This window comes from Ambystoma mexicanum, chromosome 10 (genome assembly GCF_040938575.1).
Source record: "Ambystoma mexicanum isolate Mex_15411 chromosome 10, UKY_AmexF1_1, whole genome shotgun sequence".
In the NCBI taxonomy this organism is placed as follows: domain Eukaryota; kingdom Metazoa; phylum Chordata; class Amphibia; order Caudata; family Ambystomatidae; genus Ambystoma; species Ambystoma mexicanum.
The window spans coordinates 1157946027-1157963684 of NC_090932.1; the positions used below are offsets into that span (position 1 = coordinate 1157946027).

At 48.7% G+C, this 17658-nt stretch overlaps 1 protein-coding gene across 1 annotated transcript in view; it reads right to left on the bottom strand.

Moving 5' to 3' along the window:
* NCAPH (non-SMC condensin I complex subunit H) overlaps nucleotides 1-17658 on the bottom strand; it is a 742114-nt gene that overhangs the window by 648441 nt on the left and 76015 nt on the right. The window contains exon 2 of the mRNA XM_069619088.1: nucleotides 533-767. Coding sequence (XP_069475189.1) covers nucleotides 533-767 — 235 coding nt within the window. The remainder of the gene's footprint in view (nucleotides 1-532; nucleotides 768-17658) is intronic.

Genomic DNA, 17658 nt, shown 5'->3' on the forward strand with positions numbered 1-17658 from the left:
CTGGGCTGTGGAGATTGGTAGGGCCTCTACTTTGGCCCACAGAGATCTTCATCTGGATAAAGTACCAATTCTGCCCCAGATTTTGGTAGATTTCCCTATAAAATTCGAATCACTTTCAAATAATCGATCTTTAATCCCAACTCTGTAAAACTCAAGCACTGTACCGTATTAATGTATTTTATTTAAAATAAAACGTCAACAAGTAATTAAATGGAGCATATACAATGGGCTTTACCCGATAATACCCAAGTAATTGTTATCCAACTTTCCTACAGAACGAAGGACTTGCAGGCTGGAGGGACAGGCTGAGGAGACATGGTGTGAATGGTCTTACTTTCTGTAAAGAGGAGACTAACCCACTTTACAACTTGGAGGGAAAGGCAGGTTTCAGACATAGGGACGATTTAAGCTTGTAGGTCGAGACAGAGGTACCTAGGTGCAAAAAGATCTCAACTCTGAGACATAAAACTTGCCGAATTTGACATAGTCCACTTAGCTCATTGAGTGAACAGGTGAGGCAGTAGGCGCTTACCTGCTGGGAGAGACTGAGGTGGCTGGTGACTCTGTGGCGCTAAGCGCAAGATCAATGGCCCGTGAGAGTCTCCGCCGCTTCCGCTCTTCCACATCGTCATTGCCAGGAAAGTTATGCAGATCTGGGGTGCCAGTACTATTTATGTGCTGCCGGTGGGTGCCAGGAGACACAAAGACGCTGTCGGGGGTTGTCTGCAGCGAGCGTCCTGCTGACTGAGGTGTAGCAACCATGGTGCCTAGGATACAAAAAGGAGAGCAAACAATGGAGTAGAATAATACCTTCATTGGAGGTTGGAGCGCCGATAAAACCACTGCATGTTAAGATATAAAAATGTAGACAGGAAAAAAACAGTAATCCATAAATCCCCCACCCTTCCAGAGAAGTCTTCTTTCCACCCCACAGGCTATTTGTAATAGGGGTTCAATCCAACGTATTTGGTACACAAGTTATGCGCTTAAGCAGGCGAAACCAAGATGGCCTTTGTTCCCTGTCTAATGGCACTATGCTGCAACAGAAAAGCATAAGGCCACGGAGAAAGGAGTGCAAAAGGTACAGAAATGAGTATTTGTATAGCGCTATACGCCAAAACACTTAACAAAAAGACTGGTACAATTCAAGCAAAAATAAATTAGATAACCAAGTCGTTAAGTAGAGATTTAAGACGAGAGCGGAAGAGAGAAAAGACAGAGCAAAGGGTGCGAGGAAGAGTGTTGCAGTGTTTGAGCCAATAGAGAAAAGGAACGAATGCAACAGTTTGGACAAGGCAGAGGGACAACAAGTAGAAAAAGATTGTTTGAAGAAAGCAAGAAAGTGGGCTCAAAAAAAGAAATCAAGGAGAAGAGCTCAGGGGTAGCCAGTCCGTGGATGCACTTGAAGACAAAGCAGAGAAAATTTACGAGGGGGTGCGACTCAAAGGCGAGCCACTGAAGGGAAGAAGGAACAGTGGATAAAGATTCACGAGAAGATACAGAAAAGAGTACACAGAATTATATATAGAGTGGAGGGGAGACAGACGAGTAGCATAGAGGCCGAGAAGAAGGGAAGAACAGTAACAGATAGAATATGAGAGGAGACCAAGGTTGTGGCATTAAACAAAAAGAAGGTATTTGTCTTCCAAACATCTTAAAGAGACAAGAACAAACTATAGAAGTAAGTGAAGGAAAGTTGAGTGAGGAGTCAAAAATGACCCCAAGATTTCTAGCAGATGACGAAATATTAAGAAGGGTAAGTGGAAAATCGATGGAAGGGGGTAATAGAGTAGATGGAATGAAGGAAGCAGGAAAGAACAGGACCTCAGACTGAGGGCTTTAGAGCAATAAGATGATGTGCCAGCTAAGACTGTATGGCGATTAGACAAGGTGCTAGCCGCAAAGTAGCAAAACAAACGAAATGGTCATGGTGCAAGAAGAGGCTTAGACACGAACCACTGTGTCTGGAGAGCTCCTTAACCGCAGCTGCTGACATTTTGCAGGATAAACAAAATGTGTGCAACACCAAACTATAAGCTCACTTTGGTCTTGTGGCCAAGTGCCAGGCCTTAAAGACAGGAGACCCACGTTCGGATACCACCAAGTGCAATTACGTTTCTTTTTTTTTTTTAATATGGATTAGCCGCCAATAGTTCGCTGTGCCCTGCAGCAAAGCCACCATGCTGAAATTCTCATGCCAAAACGTCCTGCCTCATTGTAGGAGATAAGGGAACCAGTGGTCAAAATTAATATTGGAAAAAACCTGCACTAAAAGTACTTTAAAAAAAAAAAAAAAATTTCTTGATTTCACTTGACAACACAGAACAACAGTAAGAGATGCACACGGTGTGACAGCAAGACAAAGTTCCACATATTCAATACCATACCCATTCCGGACGGACATTTCATACAGGCGAGTTAGGCAAGAGCCAGACAATACTACAACAGAAGGATTACAGAGACATTGAACATGGGGCGGCGACAGAACCCGGGAGTGTGGGGGTGGTGGATTCAGTGTCCGAGTCCATAGAGGACATGTAGCTGCGGAACTTCTGCCAAATATACCTTGGTCGAGTGTGGAGGTTGCATTACTCCGCAGGCCTCCTCAGTGTCCGACGCCCACGTAACCGCCCTGAGCCACTGTGTGTACGTGGGGGCTCTAGGCTGGAGCCAGTTCATCAAAATGCAGCGCACAGCTAGCAGCATGCAGAGGCCAGCTAGCTTTCTAGAGTCTCGTCCCAGCTGAGGGAAGTCATGGAACAGGCATCGTGATAGAGAAGGGTCTATTGCGTGGTCCAGTACAGCAGATAACGTGGTACATATTTCGGTCCAGAATTTCTAGAGATGCGAACAGTACCAGATCATATGAATGTATGTAGCCTGCTCAGAGCTGCACCTAGGGAAGTTCGAGAAAAGTTCACTGAACATATGATGTAGCCTGCTCTGAGTATGATATCATCTGTGCAACACCTTAAATTGTATAAATCGAGAATTGAAAGATACATTGTGGGTGCGTGCACACATCCGGGACCAACGCACATCTGTTATCTCCACCCCAAGATCCTCCTCCCACTAGTGCCTCAGCTTAGTAAATGAGGGAGCAGCTCTGGTCTGTATCAGGGTATAAAGCCTAGACCCATTCCCTTCCGAGGAGCCAAAGGAGCATAGCTCGGCTATTATGTGTTCGTCAGGTGGCACTGTGGGGAAATTAGGATATTTAGTTTTGAGAATTTTCCGGGGAGAGGAGTACTGCAACCAAGCCGATTTCCGTTTAAGGGATGGCGGGAGATCTGACCATTCGAGGAAGGTACCCTGTACATACACATCACGGAGTGCTAAGAAGCCTGCGTCAGCCCATCGGGATACAATGGATTTGGAGATGCGCGGTACCTCCGGGAGGAAATTTCAGAGCGGCAGGTCCCCGTGAAAGGGGTATGGAGTGTCTAACAGCTTCCAGAGTTTAGAAAGGGCCAGGGATGTACTAGCAACTGGATCTGCTGACCTGGGGTCCGCTGGGGCGGGTTTGAGGATAAGGGAACACATTTCACGGTCACGGACCGCCAGCCTCTCCCACCGAACATGCGGAGGGGTGGGGAGGGGGTCCGGGTGTTAAATTGAATTGAGATTGTGCAACCAACCAGTATCTGGGGATGTCTGGAGCGCCGAAACCTCTGCATTCCATGGGGGCAGTTAAGATTGTTAGTTTAAGTCGGACTGCCCCGGAGTGCCACAGGAAAGTGTTGCTTGTGTGGCGTAGTGTACGGAAGAAGTCATCACCCGGCCATAGGGGCAGATTAGTGAAACGGTAAAGGAGCTGGGGCAGACAACCATTTTAAGTATTCCTATTCGGCCTGCTAGGTAGATAGGAAGCTTGGCCCAGCTCTCGGTTTTAGTAGCTAGGTTTGCGAGGTAGTTTAGGTAGTTGTCCTCACGTAGCATCTCAGCATCCCGGGAGACCACCACCCCGAGGTAAGTGAACTTGGACTGGGACCATGTAAACCCCATTAGGTCAGAGGGGGGTTTGTGTGCAGTCGGTGAGCAGGAACTGGGCGGATTTAGAGCAGTTCACCCTCAGCCCGGAAATGCGCCCGAAACGAACCACATCCTCCAGGATCGGGACAAGGTTGGCATCTGGGAAACAGATATAAAAGGAGGGCGTCGTCAGCGTATAGGGAAACTATATCGGCTTGGCCAGCCGTACGCAAAGCTCTATGAGCGTGCGACTGACATGTCCGCAAATGGTTCCATGGCTATGGCGAATATTAACGGGGGAAAAGGGTGTCATGATGCCTACCCCCGGAGCGCCAGGCCCAGCACCCCCGGGAGCAGGCATCACGCCCCCGGGTAAAAGCTCAGCAGAGGGGCTCTTTGGACTCTGTCCTGGCGCCGTTGGCGCCAGGCTCATAAGGGGAAGTGTTTGGTGCACTTACCTGAAGCAGACCATGCTGCACACTCACCTGATGCAGACCATGCTGCATGAAGAACCAAGCCAAATGAGGCTTAGGAGGGGCTATTTTTCTGAAGGAACTATTTTGTTACTTGGGTGGGGCTGTGGAAGAATACTCACCTGGAACTTCTTCCAAGGCTATTTAAGCCACGCCCGGACAGCCACACGTGCTTTGCGTTGTTCTGCATCCCAGCAGCTGAACGCTCACCGTGTCTGCTCCTGCACCTGGACTCCAGCCACGCCCACCTCAAACCTGGAACACCTGTAAGGAAAGAAGAGAAGAGAAAGGTGAAAACCAAGAACTTATTCAACCTTCTTACCTGCATCCGGAATCTTCACGCCAGCATTCCTGAAAGAAGACTTCCATTTAAAAGCGCCGCGCTTCACTCACCTGTTCCCGAGATGCCGCCCGGCTCCATCGCGGCTCTCAGCACCGGCCGCCACATCTCTGCACCTAGGGGAGAGAAGAAGAGACTAAAGGTGAGCAAGGGAACAAAAGAGGAAAGCCGAATTTTCAGCCATATTACTTACCGGCTTTTCTTGGTGAACCATTCCACATCTCGGGTCGGCGCCGCATCTTTGGCAGGTACCGCACCCCCGGCCCCTATTGGGAAAGGACAAAAGACATTACTGGGGAATTATAAAGACATTTAGAGGGGTCGCCCTCATCACTAACTCACATGATTTTACCACCGGCAATTTAACCCCTCAACGCATCGCCTTTGTTCTGCACCTGAAATAAAGGATAGATCACAGGTTAGGAAAAACAACATAAAAGGAGGCTCACACTTGAACTTTTGCATCTTCATACTTACGGCGTATCGCTCAGAAAAGTCAAGTGGATTTGCCAGCGCCATTCTGAAAACCAGTGAAGTAACTGGATGAACGCGCGCTCCTGCACCAGAAGCAGGATGGAGAGTTCATCCTTCCAAACCATAAGGTGAGCTTAAACCGGGGGTTTTGGAGGAAGTCAGAGAAGAACGAAGGGGGAAGGGGGGAGCAAGCACACTATTCAGCAGACAGTTAATTCCCTTTCTCATCTGCAGAAGGATATTCCTACGGGCCAGACAAGCAAGATTTGGGGGTCCTGTTCAATCGGTGGTCCGAATTCTGCGCATCACGCTTGAAGAGGCCACAGCAACCCAGACCAGCGCCTCCGTGGGAGCCAGGTGAGCTTTACAAAGGGGCAGCCCTGTCGCATTCCTCTAGCTATCTGGAAGGGGGAGGAGCACCTATCCTCAGTGCGGACTCTAGCCGATGGGTTTGTGTAGAGTAGTTTAACCCAGGACCGAAAGGTGGGGCCAAATTTGCATTTCTCTAGGACTCTGCATAGGTATTCCCATGATACAGAGTCGAATGCTTTCTGCATATCTAGGGTGACCGCTACTGCCTGCACTTTCGGGCTGATCCTACTGATCACATTGAATAGGCGACTCAGATTCAGGGAGGTGGAGCGGCCCGGGACAAACCCCCGCTTGATCTGGATGGATGATGTGAGGGATAAGTGAGGCTAGTCGCATGGCTAATAGCTTGGCATACATTTTGACATCACAATTAATTAGTGAAAGGAGCCGGTACGAGCCACATTGGGTGGGAGGCTTGCAAGGTTTGAGTAACACTCATCATTGCCTCCCGGAGTGTGGGAGGGAGTATGCCCTCTTCACAAGCCTCCTCCCATAGGGCCAAAAAGTGTGGGACCAGAAGGGATTTGAATAGTTTATAAAGTTCAATGGGGCGTCCATCTGCACCAGGGGCTTTGCTTGATGCCAGCGAGTTTATGGCATCAGGCAAAAGGTGAAAGGTCTCAAGAGAAATGCTAGCGTCGGTGGAGAGGACGGAGAGAGGGAGGCTCTCTAGGTAGGAGTCAATCTCATCTGCTTTCGAATATAGGGAGCTATAGAATGTACGGAATTCTGTGTTAATGTCTTGTGATGATGTAGTCAGTGTTCCGTTGGGTCTCCATCGCCGGTATATTGGGGGCGTATTAGTCTGGCTAACATCCAGCCCAGTCGCTCCCCCTCTCCATATTTCCTTGCCAGATGGGGGCAGTCTAGAAAATTAACCTCACGTCTGACTAGGCTCTGGAATGTGTCCAGCTCATATTGGGCCTCAAAGGTGGCCAGGGCCGACTCAGTTCTTGATATCCGTGCGGATCTCGTTCAGAATTCCACTTCCCTTGGAGATGGCGATACCTCTGGTGTATGCTTTAAAGGATTCCCAGAGAGTGGCTTGTGATGACACAGAGTTGGTATAGATTTCAAAGAATTCCTCAATGGAAGATTCCAGTTCTGAGCGAAAGACCGGATCAAGTAGGGAATGAGGATTCATTTTCCATTGCCTGGCTCCGTCATAGTCTGGGCCCCAGTTCAAGGAGAGGACTACTGGCGAGTGATCAGAAAGGGTTCGGAGAAGAACGGACAGGTGGGAGAGGGATCTAATCAAAATGTCTGATATGAGCCACCTGTCTATTCTTGAATGCTAATCGTGCACGGAGTAGTAGGTGTATGTAAATGAGTCTGGGTGCATGAGCCGCCATGCGTCTACAATCGACAAGCGGGCAAGCGTCAAAATAGAGTGGGCTGCTCTGGCGAGGTCTGGAGCCCAATCTATCAAGGTTGATGTCTAGTATAGTATTAACATCTCCTCCCCATATGATCGGGACCAGAGGGAACTCTCCCAGCATAGAGGCCAGGTGTAAGTAAAAATCAGGATAATCAATATTTGGCCCATAAATGTTTAATATGGCTACCTCTTGACTTTGTAGGGTGCCCAGGGTTAATACATATCTCCCCTGTGGGTCAACCCGTGAGTGACCACACTTACACAGAAGTGGGAAATTTATCAGGGTCAGCACACCATGACTGGGTGAAATAATTAGTGTAGTACCTCTGGTGCCCCCACAGTTTAGCAAATTTCTCGCATTGTTCAGAGCGGGCATGGGTCTCCTGTAGGCATACAACTTAAACGCCATTGCGCTCAGCATAAAGCTGTATCTGCCGTATCTTTTTATGGTTACCCAGACCCCGTACATTCTAGCTCATGAACGCTAGGTTACTATCCGACATTTGCATGGGGAAGTTGGTTGAAATCCGATCTACGGTGGGGTGGTGGGCAGTGCCGCCACGACCAGGGTGGACACATCACCTCACCAGTGTAACTGCAACCTGGTATTCTAGTATGCGTGGTATCTCGTGGTTGTCAAGCCTTTAAACTGTTCCCCAATATCCCTGCTCCCCAATATCCCTCCCCCCACTCATATCCCTCCCCCAAACAGAGAAATGATAACCCAACATGACCGTAACAACAACCAGATCAACGGCATCTACGCCTGGGGGCTTGAGAGCTGGCCTGGCGGTACTTGTTCGGACTGGGGTATTTACAGATATTTGTATTACTAAAGTTAACCAGTGCGAATAATAAGGAAATGCATGGATTGAGGATCGACAGATCAAAAAGTACAAAACCAACTGTTAATACGTTCTTGTGAGGCGCAGCTGCAACCATGCGCACGGCAGCATATGGGCCTATTTCCAGCAAGGGGCTATTTGGCACTAACCGAGCAAAGAAAACAACCGTGCCACCGTCATAATGGGGGGGGGTCAGCCAGGGAAATGCTCATCAACAAATTTTGAAGCCTCTTCCGGAATCGTAATGAAGAATGTTTGATTTGAGTGCTTCGCAGGAAATAACATGGAGTATTTAACCCCCAAGATTCAGAGTCTCTTTCACTGCCATGAAGGTTATGTGCTCCTGCTGCACTGCTACGGAAAAATCCAGATAGAGATGAATTCTCACCGCTCCAAGAAGCAGCTCCCCCTTGGCTCTGGCCGCTCTCAGGAGGGCATCACGGTCCCAAAAATATAAGATTCTGGCTATGATGGGACATGGAGGCGCACAGGGTCTGGGCTTCGCGGTTAGGGAACAATGGGCTCTTTCCACTTCGAACTGCAGGGACAGTTTCTGCGTATCCAGGAGTGTTAGAAGAATGCGTTCCACAAAGTCCTCCATGGGTTCCTTGATATTTTCTTCAGGTACTCCGACTATACGTAGGTTATTCCGTCTTGAACGGGATTCGAGATCACTCTTTTTTCAACTGCCAGTACCCAACTGGAGAGTGTGGAGCCCGCAGGGAGCCCAGATCGTCCTCAGCGGCCCCCACCCTTGTTTCAATCTTGGCCACGCGGCCATCTGTCTCGATATAAGCTTTTATGGAGGAGATGGTGCCATTCATGTCATCGAGTTTGGAATGCAATGTGGTGAACCCCTCACGAATATACTCCAGCATCTTCTGCGAGTCATCCGGGGTGGGAGGGGGAGGGGCCGCGGGTGCATCCTCCAGGGTCTCACTCGTCGATCTGGCTGGTGTTTTTGCAAACATGTTCAGCAAGCTCCGTTTTTTCCCCTGCGCCAGCTCCTTTGGTCATGGTGCCAACGACGGAGGAATCCAGCAATATGGGTAAGTGGTCAGAGGTATTGAGGTTCTGCTGTATCGTACAATGCAGTGGGGTATCCGAACACGCTGTTGCACGGGTCTCTTACAGAGCGGTATCGTGTTCTCCTAGTTAAATTATGACCCCAGCAGTCTTTGGAGCTTGTAAGTGTGTCCCAGTAGTAGTCATGTCTTGACTCTGACTGGCGATAGGTTCGCACCAGATGCTGGCGTTACAGGTTCAGCTGAGTCGTGGCGGCAGGGAACCACTCAAAGGATGTGCAGCGAGGAATCCGTTTACCAGCAGTCTGGGGGGCCAAACGTGCACATGATGGGAGCTGTGTTAGGCCCCAGTCAATGGATGAGGCCCTGTAGAGTGGGGGAAGAGGGTTTCCAGGCTCTTTGAGGCTTTTGGAGGTGTCTTTGCATGGATTACCCCACTGCCCTGCTTGCTTATGGGTACGCTCCAATTCCTGGTGCTCCCTGCCACACAACTGTTGCTGAGGCAGTAGTAATGGGGGAGCACCCAGAGGGGGCCCAGCCACGGACCCGCCCACCCAAGGTGGCGTCCAGGGATGACCCGCGAGCCGCCCGGCGCTGGAGCATATACGAGTCAGTTCATAGGATTGGGCTCAGCCTGCAACCACCACTCTCCAGATATCAGGGGAGGATAGCGCGTGATAGGTGGCCAGAGTATTGTTGCCAGGGGAGGCCAGCCACTGGTGTCGCTGCGGGCACAGGAGTTGTTGACCAGAATGTCAGGGCCAATGGTGTCCTTTACGGTCTCTGTTCAGCACTTTTATGGGCAACATCTGCAGATCATGGAGCGTGAGGGGGTGGGAGCGAGGAGGCCCCCGGGCTGCAGGGACAGCCGCGGTGCAGGCGGCGGGCAGCAGGGCCCGGCGACAAGCCCCCCAAAGCGCAGGTCCAACGGCGGTGTTGCGGTCCTTCCGCGGCGCCTCCGTCCGCGAGGCGTCCGTCAGAGGACCTGCGTTGAGCAGAGGTATGTTCGGGGCCGGCGGGGGAGCCTCCAGTAGACCCCGGGCTGGCTCACACCCCAGCCAGCCCAGTCCAATGCCGCACAGGGAAATGCGGGGCGCCCCGGCCGTAGAATTACAATTTGGCACACACTCGGGTCCAGACAGCCCCTCCCCCACTGAGGCCTGCAGCGCCAAGGGGCCGCGGGCGCCAGAGCCGCCGCACGGGGCGAGACACAGCGCTGGTTCTCGCTTCGGCCGTTTCCCCGTCCCCACAGGGTCTTCAATTCCGAGAATCGGTGGGAGTGTAGCATGGGGGTCTTCCCGCAGGCTCCAGCAAGGATTCGCTAGATGATTGAGGTTATTTTGAAAAGAAGGATTTCCCCAGTCCGGAGCTCGGCACTCAGGCTGCCATCTCCATTAAGCACAATAGCACTCCCCCCCCCTGCCCCCCCACACTAAAAGTACTTAAAATACCAATATTAGAGTAGTTAATACAAGGATCAAGCATTATTCACACACAAAGAAACAAAAACTCTGAAAATAGCCAAGAACACTCGACATCTTCTCACACACCCCCGGACCCCCCAAAACTACTGGAGATCTTGCATTCTTTAGGTGAATGTTTGTAAACTAGCTGTATAACATTTCAGACATGCCAGGGTAGATTGTATGGCTGTGGGCATGGATGGCACCGTAATGAAGATCATTAAAAGGATCGGAGCACCGGGCACTACTCATCAGGTAATCACTGACGAGCAAATCCCATCCACAAAGCAAACAGCCATACAGTTTGTAAAAGCCAAGCAGTATTGCATAGTGGGGATGGAGGGAATTTAAGACGGACTAGGTAGAAGAGGACCCTGTGTAATAAGGCATCTCAGTAATTTAACAGAGTATCATCACCTGACCCCTCTTGGAATCTTTACCTTAGGACATGCCAAGCAGTGAAAGTCATTGCCCCAACACCCATCTCCATCTGCCCGCGTGTCAAACACAAGAAATCTATGACAAATTGCCAGACTGTATCTCTAATGACTACGCAACCAAGGAATGAAAAAAAATAAACGGGGACACAAAATACACCAATGGCTAAAGAACCAAGAACCAAAAACCAAAACCACTTCACAGATTTATTCCAACAAAAACAAGACAACAAGCAAAGGGACCGACTGTGGATAAACTTACCTGTTAAGCAGTACTCCAAATTAAAGTAATACATCTGTTACTTTAACCCATGACACCAAGCTCCTCCAGTGACGACATAGCCCAAAGGAGATGAGAGGGTTGAGGAGCACTTGTTCAAAAACCATATATTACAATGGCGTTAGATTTATTTGGCAGTTTTAAAACAGTTCATAGAAAAGGGCAGCAAAAGTGCTTCCATCCCCAAAAAGAAATCCAAGAAGAAAGTGAGATGTGACGGAATTAAATGTTTTGATTCCAACTTCTTGACCAAAGATTCAGAGTCAGATTCCATAACTTCCACCTGGAATTCACAGGGTATAGAAAAACAACATGTCTGAACACATCCACCAGTTATCTCATAGGTCAAATGGAGAAAGCAGAAACAAGGTAACATTCAAATCCTGCTCTTTTTGTCTAGCCAGACAAATTTACAGAGAAAACCCTGTAACTTACATAGAATCGAACACCATCGAAAGCTGGTGGTACCCGCAGGCAACTAAAGGCGTCCCTTGAGGCACAGGAACTGGAGATAACACGCCTGGAATCTTCCTCTAACATCACTCCAGTAGTCGAGATGAAACTGAAAGAGCTCCGCGAGAACTGCCAATCCTCCTGGGACAGATTAGAGAAATTTGACTACGCAACGTACACCACTAGATCCCATAAAGAAGCGGATAAACCTGGTAGGCTATTGGCTTGGCTATGCAGGAAAGAACACCCCAAGCATCTCCGCACCGAGATACTAGACGAAGAAGGGACATCTCACAGGACGCAGACGGGAGTTAACAAGGCATTCGCCAAATTCTACTCCAGGTTGTACACTCACGACAAACAAATTCCCAGAGACGAAATCATCGATACACTGGAAGAGATAGGCCTCCCCAAGATCACCAATGAACAGAGGGACGAACTGGAGAAGGAGATCAGGGCCGAGGACGTGGAGGGAGCAATCAGATCGCTTGCCACCGGCAGGGCCCCTGGAAGTGATGGCCTCCCATCTGAGTTCTATAAAACATACGAATCCACCCTAACTCCAATCCTACACGAAGTATATCAAGAGGCCTACGCAGACGGGTTCCTGCCCAACACTATGAGGGAGACAATAATCATTCCCATGCTCAAGCCACACAAACCACCCACTGATTGCGACTCCTATCGCCCTCTGGCCATGCTAAATTATGACAACAAGATCCTCACCACCATATTAGCTGGTAGACTCGCCAGAGTGCTGGGTTCCATAATCCACGAAGACCAAAACGGGTTTGTTCCCGGTCGCAACACCACAGCTAACCTGAGAAGGCTTCAACACATCATGGCAGAGACTTATGAAAAGGATGAGGACCTAGCGGTGCTTTCACTTGACGCCATCAAAGCCTTCGACTCCATCTACTGGGAGTGGCTTATCGAGGTACTGCGAGGATTTGGGTTTGGCGAGGGCTTCATCAGATGGATCACGGTACTATATAACACTCCAACCGCAAGAGCGAGGACAGGCAGAACAGTGTCAGAACCCTGGCAGATAAAGAGGGGCACAAGACAGGGATGCCCACTCTCGCCTATGCTATATATACTCGGCCTAGAGCCGATTGCCATATATTTCAGGCAACAATTTTTCGACGCTGGCATCAAGGTCGGCAATGCCTACAACATAATCTCCCTCTACGCTGATGACGTTCTATTGTACCTAAATGACCCCAAGGTCAATGCACCGACCACACTGGAGGTACTAGACAATTACGCGAAATATTCCGGAATACAATTTAGCAGACACAAATCTTCAACATTCCCCCTGGCTGGCTTGAGAGGCCTAGCAGAGACTGATCTCCCAGATATAGGAATAAAATGGCAACTCGATAAGTTCAGGTACCTAGGAATTAAAGTGAGCCACACTCCGATGCTCACACACGAACACAACACGGAAGCTGCCATATCAAGCCTTCGCAGATCCATGAAATTCTGGTCTAATCTCCCACTGGCAATGGTTGGTAGAGCGGCGATTGTCAAGATGATAATTCTCCCCCGGTTCCTGTATTTTTTCTTGAATATATGCTTCTAGGTAAGACCACCCTTCTTCAAGAAACTAGAGGCGCTTATAATAGACTTTCTGAGGGGTCCCAACATGCACAAACTGTCCTTGGCCACACTATCTCTCCCACACAAGGAGGGAGGAATAAAACTACCGGACCTTCAGCTATATTACCTTGCGGCGCAGCTTAGCCACATCACGAAGTGGCTCTCGGATGAACCGTCCGCTGAACTGGGACTCCTGAGTCAATTCTCTACCAAATTAACACCCAGGGAAACCCTATGGAGCCCCCTACGACAATCCCCCGACGCCCCCTTGGTCATCGGTCTTGGCAGGCAGGTATGGGCCAGAACCTGCTACATCAGGCAAGTGAAACATCCGTACTCCCCAGACAACCCCATCTTGGTGGACGTGTGCAAATCAGAATCTGACCTATCCACAGCAAGAAGATGGGAAGAGGCAGGCATTTACACATGGGGAGATATGTTTGAGGAGGGAGAATTCAGAGAACTCGAGTCACTGCAGACCAAAGAAGGGCTATCAAGTGGTCAGTTTCTCTGGTACCAACGCATCAAACAAACCAGCAAGAAAAACTGGAACGGCTGGCCAGAGGAACCCACTCTGGACCCGCTGCTGCAGGAAATGCACGATCTTGAGGACGGCTGGAGACCGATCTCCAGGCTCTACAACAGACTCGCTGATAAACCCAACCCCAAGGGAGAGGCACTGAAGGCGAGATGGGAAGCAGATATCGGAATCACGCTCACAGACAGGGAATGGGAAAGAGCATTAATCTATCCCAAGAAAGTGTCCAGGAACTCCAGATTTGGACAGATCCAGCTGAACGTCCTTTATCGAACGTACATGACTCCACACAGGGTGGCTTCCTTCAACAAACAAGCTTCCCCGGCATGCCCAAGGTGCGGGAACGACAGAGCGGACCCAATTCATATGTTCTTGACATGCACTAAAGCGATGGAACTGTGGTCCAAAGTCAAACAGACCTGCACAGATGCAGGAATGGAAAGATATAAGTGGACACCGGGAGAATGTTTACTGGGCACCTACCCCAGACCAACCAAACTCAAACACCTTGTAAAAATGGACATTTCATGCATCCTAGCAAAAAGAACCATAGCCATGGCATGGAAGAAACCAGCCGGCCCCAGACACGAACACTGGTTGAAGGAGATGCAGAGATGGACAGCAGCTGAAACCAGGGCCTGGTAAGACGGAGCCAACTCCACCGGAGACAGGGCGAGTGGCACCTTAGACTCTTGGAAGGCCCTACTCAGAGACACATACTTCAGCGCAGACCACAAACCCCCTTGACAACCCCCAACAATCTGTTACAACTGAACGCTTGAGATACCACTGTGACGATGATCCCTACTCGAGACTCCACCAGTTCCCCGAGACATGCGAACTCTTTCCTCACATTCACCCGAGAGACATGCACCACATCTCATGAAGACGGTTTGTTTTTTTTTTCTTTTCCATTGTTTACAGTTTATATGTTTGTATTTGTATGCGCTTAATACAAAACACCAATAAATTACGTTTAAAAAAAAAATAGAATCGAACACCAAAGTGCACTTTAAAGAGATCACCCATACAGATTTAACCCGCCGATTCTAACCTGCTGCTGAGATTTCAACAGCGAGTGTTCAACTCACTAAAAAATGCACGGAGGGCTCTAAAAATCTTTAAGAGCCTGCTAAATCTGCAGCTCGAGTAACTTCATGTATCTACTCAACTGAAGAGAAATTAACTACTCAAGAACTTGATAGGGTAACACGTTTTGGATTGAAAACCATGGTGAAGCATGAATAAACATGAACAGCGTTGTTAGTGTGCCTTTTCAATATTCTCCTCCACCCTAACCAGTTGTGCCACAACTCCTTGTACACAGATTACTAGATCCCACAAGTGTCAAGTACCTTTAGGTGTGACTAAGGAGGGTTAATAAATTTCGTTGACAAGCTTAAAGTTTACAACAGCTTGTTGGTTTTAGTTACTGTTGGAATAAGTCTGAAAGTTGGGATTTGAGTTTAAGTTAGGATAAATGATCCTATACACAATGAATAAGTCCAAACACTAATTTCGACTAACCATATTTGTAATACCGCCGCCCTGGGCCTCCTCAGGGCTGGTAGCCACCATCTGCACTCACCGGGGAAGTAAGTCTACTAAACCCCCCCCCCCACCCCTTCCGCACATTGCACTTCCATTCCTCCCCCCACACTTACCTACTTTTCGGGAGTGAACACGCTGAAAACACATCCAGCGCATCCGCTCACGATCTGCAACAGGCTGCCATGGAAAGGATAGGGACTATATAGTCCCTTCTCCCTTTCCATGGCAGCCATTTTGTTTACTTTTTCGTTTTCAATGGGTGCCATAGAAAGGGAAAACAGACTTGGTTTTCCCTTTCTCGACGGCCATTTTTTTTTAACATTTTCTTTCTGTCGCGGAAGATTAGTTTCGGAACAGAAATATTTTTTCAAAATAAGTAATATAACCCTGGTCTTATGGGCCCAGGGAATTAATCGCATTAAGCCCCTCGCAGGGAGGATTTGGGGGACATTACCACTTCAGGTAATGCCCCGGGGCCTCACAGGCCCTGGGGTTTATTACTTCAGTAAAGAGTAAGCCACAGCAAAGTACATTTTGAAAACTAAGAAAATAAATGAGGATTTTAAACTTCATTTGCTGAAGGAGTAGTATGTGTGGAATGTGGGTCAGGAATAGCGGTCTTAAATAAAAGACCATAAAAACTCTTGGAAGCAAGCAGGGAATCACAACAGTTTGAAGACAGTACATATATTACTAGCTGAGAATTTCATTTTAAAAACCTCAATTTCTCAAGTAACTGTTAATTTAGGCCCAGGCAGTCGTAAAGTGGGCCCTTGTAATTTCCAAACTAGACATTTTAAAAAGACTTTAAGTGAATGTTTTAAGCGCACATAATTTGAAATACTGGGTCAGTGTTGCTGTAAGGAATAACTCTCAGACATGTGCTAATTCACTTCTACCTTATGAGACCCCCCCCCCCCCCAAGCTCTGTTTGCTGCACTGTAGGACTGTTAATTTTTATCCTTGAGAGCGCAAGACCTTTTTCCCCCTCACTCATGTATTTATTGATTTGAACGTGGTTTCTTTTGGTTTTGGAGTCTGACGGACTCCATAGGCATCATCTTTTTACATTGCGACACAGCACCTTCAGTGCAGTGGCACAGGGAAGTCTTTCAGATTTCCCAAAGGTTTAAATACCTTCTCTTGGTTAAACTACTGTATCGAAGAGAAGTGAAGTGAAATTGACTACTTGTCTTTTTCTCTTTCTACACCCAGCACACGCGATCTTACAATAGGGTGATGGAGGGGTTACTTAGTATCCCCTTTGTCTAGTTTCCCATTTAACATTTTTACGTTACCCTTTCTACAATTAAATGGCTGGTGGCAGTCGTTTACTTTTTACTACCATTGAGTGTTTCTACCGCAGGCTACAATTGCAGCTGCAGTAAAGCACCCATGGGTGCCCCCTTGTCAAAATGGCCCCAGTCTTCTTTTTTCACCATTTCTTGTTGGAAAGGTCCTGCTTGAGATTTACTCTGCGCGCCAAACCAGGTTTGGTCCATTTGTTCATTTTTTCTTTGGCGGGGGTTCACTGGTGAAGCCCGTCTCTGGTTCCAGCAGTTCTGGCAGGGCAGGAAGTGAGGGAGGTGTCCGAAACTCCCTGTGCTTAATCCCCTTGGTTACAGGAACGCACCCAAAAGTTGATTGGCTGGCTGTCCTTGGAAGACAGCCGCCCTGCTGTGTGACTGACAGATAGGCTGCAAATATGGGAGAAACCTGCATAAAAGGCGAGGTCTTTTGCTTGGAAGGCAGAGTCGACCACTGGACCAAGGAATCCGAAGAACTTCTTGGAAGAGACGCTTACTGCAACTCCTGGACCGTTGGTTTGCCCGGTGAAGCCCTGCTGCAGTGCTGAATCTCTGAATTTGCCTCGACTAAAGAAGCCCTGCAAAGGACGACTTCTCCCCTTGGGTTGGTGGGACCAAATCGATCCCAAGATAAACTTATCTGTAAATCCTCTCAGAGCTGGCTATACTTCCATTGCTGCTGCAGGAACCGCTGATCAGAATTTTGCCCATTGCTGCCGTCCACCTTCAGACCATAGTGCAGGAGTCCACAGACTCCTTCCCTCTTGTCCCCACAACTGAGGCCCAGGAACAACAGGATCTGCCATACTACAACTGGAACAGAAGCCAGTTGGAACCAATTTCTTCAGACCCAAGGTACTGTAAACTAAGGGGTACTCCCCTCTTGTCGTGTAGCCTTGTTTGCTCTCATTTGAGACTTGCCTTCATTGCCTTTTGCAGAGTTGCTTGCAGCTTTGCCCCTCACAAGCCTCCCAGCTTGTGGCCCAAGAGCGATTACATTTTCTACAAAGATTTATAAAACAGTGTGCAAGACTTTACTTACCTTCAAGAAGTGCTTCAGCTCCCCTAGACTTTGCTCAATTGACATTGGCTGTCCTGGCTCCCTGAAAGACTCTTACCTCTGACTTTGTGCTTTAACTATCCCTCTT